This window comes from Chrysochloris asiatica, unplaced genomic scaffold (genome assembly GCF_000296735.1).
Source record: "Chrysochloris asiatica unplaced genomic scaffold, ChrAsi1.0 scaffold00049, whole genome shotgun sequence".
Taxonomy (NCBI): domain Eukaryota; kingdom Metazoa; phylum Chordata; class Mammalia; order Afrosoricida; family Chrysochloridae; genus Chrysochloris; species Chrysochloris asiatica.
In genome coordinates this window covers 10,416,380-10,421,638 of record NW_006408567.1, presented here as the reverse complement: position 1 = coordinate 10,421,638, position 5,259 = coordinate 10,416,380, and the positions used below count along the sequence as shown (strand labels likewise).

The 5,259-nt window shown below is 40.2% G+C and overlaps 1 protein-coding gene across 1 annotated transcript in view; it reads right to left on the bottom strand.

Moving 5' to 3' along the window:
• The window catches only part of IFNAR2 (interferon (alpha, beta and omega) receptor 2), a 29,655-nt gene extending 25,231 nt beyond the window's left edge, over positions 1 to 4,424 (bottom strand). Inside the window, exons 1-2 of the mRNA XM_006862599.1 lie at positions 4,370 to 4,424; positions 140 to 263 (exon numbers count right to left, since the gene is read on the bottom strand). Coding sequence (XP_006862661.1) covers positions 140 to 263; positions 4,370 to 4,424 — 179 coding nt within the window. The remainder of the gene's footprint in view (positions 1 to 139; positions 264 to 4,369) is intronic.
• Between the last annotated feature and the right edge of the window lie 835 nt (positions 4,425 to 5,259).

Below are 5,259 nucleotides of genomic sequence, written 5' to 3'. Positions count from 1 at the left end.
ACGGGTGTTTTCTCTTTGACCTTCTAAGATTCTGAATGGAATCTCCCCCTTGCCCCACACACAAAAGTAAATGTCTCACCCGCCCCCACTTCCTCACACAATAGGAGAAAAAAAAAAAAAAAAGAAACGTAAAACCCACCTCATGATGGTGTACTCTAATGTATAGTGAGTTGGTACGATGGAATGGTTTTTTAATTTCCATGATAAAAATAAGTGGAAATTTCGTAGAGTCATCTTTAAAATACAAGGTTCATTTGAAAAATCTAAAGAAAACAGGGGATAAAAACACACAGGCTATTTGGAACCTAACATTATATTCTGGTCATTGCTGAAGCTGACCCTTGGGATCTGGAGCCTACCCTTCCATCAGAGTTGCGCTCCAAGGATCCCAGGAGTCCTGGAAACACAGGAAAGTCCAACTGGATATGGGAAATGAACTAATAAAATTAACTATGGAAAAACATTTTATCAGAGGAAGTAAGACTAGGAAACAGGAAATTAGCACTTTGTAAACAGAATTTGGACAGAAGGGCTCATCCAATTATCTTTGACTCTCAGTGGAGCAAATAATTAATGTCATTCTTGGGTATATGGAATTTTCCTCCTCCCCACGACTCTCCCCCCTCCCCTCCCCAGCCCACTCCCATTGAGTTTTCTCAACTCAACTCCCAACTTCTCAATGAAGTTCTCCTTTAGCAGCTCAGCAACTGCAAAGTTTCTATCTTCTGAATTCCTCACTGCAGAAGGGAGGAGTGTAGGGTAGGTGCACTTTATAGGCATGTAATCGCCACAATAATGCCAAGGTGGGTAGTGTGTTGCAGACCTGTTTTACAAACTATGAGACTGAATGTTTTGAAAGTGGGACACAGAAGAAGCAAATCAGACTCCAACACTACACTTGTCAAATATAACCATATATGGTTAAGTTGTCATGATCATCTATGCTTTCTTTCTTCCTGTGGTTAGGACCTGGGCTTTTGCTTCCTGGTTGCCAATTTGTTAATTGTCCAATGCTCTGTACCATGCCAAACATGTATTTAGTTTTTAGTTAAGCTTTAATATAAAAATATCATTTTCCTTTATCTGGTATTAATAAGAAAAAGAATACAAATGAAAGAGAAATTATTTCTGGATCATTTTTTGTTTGGCATAGTCTGTGTCTCTTCATTCTATTAGTGAGAATATCGAGCTCAATATTCTTTAATGGAGTTGTAAAGTTATTTCTAGTAATAATTACTCACAATTATAGAAGGTATTTGTGAAAACAACAGTTGGCCAATTTGAGCTCCTTTGACAAAGAAAGTATTGGAGGAAAAGATTGCAATAAAAGAGGCAACAGATATGGGATCAGAAATAAAATTTCCTATTTTTCAGACTTTAACCCTTTTACCAAATTTAGTCAAACCAAGAAAATCTCTTACCAAGCAAAGCAAGTGAAGTACCAAATGCAAGGCTGATGTACACTGGAAAGATGAAAAACATGTTAGAAAAGCAACAACATTTTCTCTGGACTCAATTTACAATGATTAAATCTGGGACGCTTTTAAACAGATGTATTAATATTGGATTGAGACTTTCTTGCACTAAAATAATGATGAAGTAAATGGTTCTTAGTAGTCAACACTGGTAGTACCACCAGCACATGGCCCAAAGATTGTGATCTGAGTAGATGCAAGTTGGGATCCTTTTGGGAGCTAGCACTAGTAATAGGGGTTAGGCTAGTTGACAGGCTGTTCCAAGAAGCAGTGATTGCTCTGGGAAAATTCTCAGAATATGAATAAGCATATTTATAATTAATAAACATTAAAAGCCTTCTGTGGAATCCTTGTGTGATCCCATGGGCTAATACACTGGACTGGAAGATAAGCCTCCTGGGTTAGGGAAGGCATTCAAAATACACAGTGGCTACACCAATGACCACCACTCATCTGTCTGTTGTACTGTGGTGGCTTACGTGTTGGTGATGGGATTGTTGTTGTTGTGAAGTGCCGTTGAGTTGGTTCCGACCTATAGCGACCCTGTACAGGGTTTGCGAGGAGCAGCTGGCGAGCTTGAACCACTGACCTTGCAGTTCAAACGGTTTTGCAGTCTGGTGCATTAACCCACAGCGCCACCCCAGGACTCCGGTGATGGGATTAGGTGGTAGCATAGTGGTTACGAATCAGCTGCTAACCTCAAGGTCAGCAGTTTGAAACTACCAATGGTTCCACAGGAGAAAGAGGAGGGTTCTGTTCCCGTAAAGATTTACAGCCTCAGAAAGCCCTGTACAGGGTCGCTATGAGTCGGAGCTGACTCCACAGTATATAACAACAACAACTACCTCTTGGTGTGGGTGCAGATACACGGGGACATTTGCTATCTGGCTGTTACAATGACAGGGGAGGGAGGTGACTGGTATTTAGCAGACAGAGGCCAAGGATGCTATACATCGTAGAGAATTGTCCCACCCAATATATCCATGGACCCCCTACTGATAAATCATGTAACAGATTGATACTGAAAAGTAACCAGAAGGTCAAGAAAAAGGAAGAATGAACAGGACTATTAAACAAAAGAAGAAAAAGACAATACATGAAATTCTCAAACCAAACAAAGTTCAGCATTGATTTCCTAGTATAGTGGATGTGGTAGGAGAGAAGGGATTTATCCTCTTCCCAAATACAGGATTAGGGTAATATACTCCTCTCAGGATTAGAGTAAGGGTGCTTTTGTTGCTGTTAAATGCCATTAAGTTGGTTCTGACCCATAGTGACCTTGTATAGGGTTTCTGAGGCTTTAAATCTTTGCAGAAGCAGAAAGCCTCATCTTTGCCCCTAAAGCGGCTAGTGGGCTCAAGCTACCAATCTTGTAGTTCATAGTCCAATGTTTATCTATACAGCTACCGCACTTCTCTTTTTCTAGATTACTATACTGTAAGCGGCACTGTAAGATAAGCACTGGACTGTGAACTATAAGGTCGATAGTTCAAACTCACAAGCTGCTCCTTAGAAACCCTATACAGGGTCACTATGAGTAGGAACCGACACGGCACAGCAACACTAACAATGAGGTCAAAGTATTTACCCAAGGTGAAAGCAAATCTGTACGTTGCTACTTAGTGATCGTGGGCAGAGGGCAGTAAAAAACACTAATGACTAAAAAAAGCAGATGATTCTAAAATTTCAGATCACCAATTAACAACCTGCCAAAAGATAATTTTTACTACTCTTTTTCAGCTTATAGGTCTTTGATTTTAATTTTACCATTCTTATCTAAAAAGATGAGGCGTTCTGCTCCTGTAAAGATTTACAGCCTCGGAAACCCTGTACAGGGTCGCTATGGGTCGGAACCGACTCGACGGCACTTAACAACAACAACAACATCTAAAAAGTACCCATGGCTATAAAAATCTTATAAAAGAATGAGTCGGAACCGACTCCACAGTACATAACAACAACATACAATATTTATCATTTCCCTTTGGTTGGTACATAGACTTCTCTCTAGAATATGCCTTCATTCCAAGAATGAAGGAAGTAAGATACATGATTCTTCAAATTACACATGCGGACATTTCCCATCATGACTAACCTTGATAATGGTTGTGTACCATTGACCAGTCCTGACTCATAGTGACCCTGGATAGGGTTTCTGGGGCTATAAATCTTTCAGAGCAGAAAGTCTCTTCTTTCTCCCGAGGAGCAGCTGGTAATTTTGAACTGCTGACCTTGTGGTTAGCAGCTCGTTACCCACTACAATACCAGAGCTCCTCTGACTAAGCCTTAAGTCATTCTTATTTATGTTTGTTTTCCTAAAATTAACCATAAAGCAGAAACTCGTTTTGAATGCAGATTATCAGCACAGGCTTCCTATTTAGTTTCCATCTTAACAGCTCACGTTAAGTAGACTGTAAAATGGCATTTAGACAGGGAGCTCAGCGTGCTGCTCCCGAGTAAGCTTTATGGAATGAGGGCTGAGAACAAGCTTGTTCCTATAAACCTAACAAACCAAATTGACTGCCTTCTAGTGGATTCAAATTCATAGTGAAACTACAGGACACAGGGAAACGGCTCTACCTCATAGGGTTCTCAAGACTGTAACTCTTTACAGGAAGAAGCAACCTCAGCTTTCTCCCACAGAGCAGCTGGTGGATTTGAACCTCCAGTCTGAAGGTTAGCAGCTCAATGCTTAACCCATCCCTCCAAAGTACTGGTGTGGCAATGTGGGTTAATGCAGTGGACTGCAAAGTCGCTTTGAACAGCAAGGTTGGTGGTTCAAGCTCACCAGCTGCTCCTAAGAAACCCTATACATACATGGTTGCTATGGGTCAGAATCAACTCAACAGCACTTAACAACACCAAACAGAGCTAGGACAAAAAGCAGCACTTACCCCACGGATACAAATTCAGAAGTCTGATTGCCGAGGCGTTCTGGCTGAAAACCATGATTGTTATTTTTTAAGTCCTTGCTTCATTTACTGTCACATCTTAAAGAAAAACAGAAACCAAGAAAATTCAGATGTCTAATATTCTGAAGTGTCTAATTAAATTGCAAAGATTTTTTAAAAAGGGGCAAATTTAAAAAAAAAGTTTATTAAAGACTAGCAAAACATAGCAAAATTCTTTTGAAGAGTAGTCTTACCTCAGCCTTAGGGGCTAATCAAACCCTTTCTGAGAAAGTTTCAATATAACTTTCTGCACAGATTTTAAACATATAAAAAGTATACAGTGTCACTTCCTTTAGAAAAGTCTCACTTCCTTTAAACACTGATGTTCACTGTTTTTGTGTGTGAATTTTTTAGAATGCCTTTATGTCTAAGCAAAAACAAACGTATACTCTTATTGTTCCTACTCCCCCACCTCTAGAACGAGGGGAGTAAGATAGAATTCCCACTGAGTAGTTTTCCTCTTGTCCAGCTGGGTCTGGCGATGACGGAGGGGTATAGGATTTTATGTTTCAATTGTGAGTAACTGTTATCAGGTCTAATGGTGATTGTCACAACTGTAAATGTAGAAGAGGTGTAACTAAAAGGGTGGAGCAGTTAATCTGTCATTTCAGGAACAGAGGATCCTAGGACCATCAAGAGGGAAGAACATGAGAGGAGTGAAGGATCCTAACTAGAAAAGCAGCGACAACAGAGATGGTGGCAGAGACGATGGCATAAAGACAGAGCAGCATAGGACTATAGACCCACGGACTGAGAAAGGCATTGTGCTTGTGGGCAGGAGGCTGGCTTGCAAAACATGTCCTTTGGACATTTAAACAAATATATATTTTCAA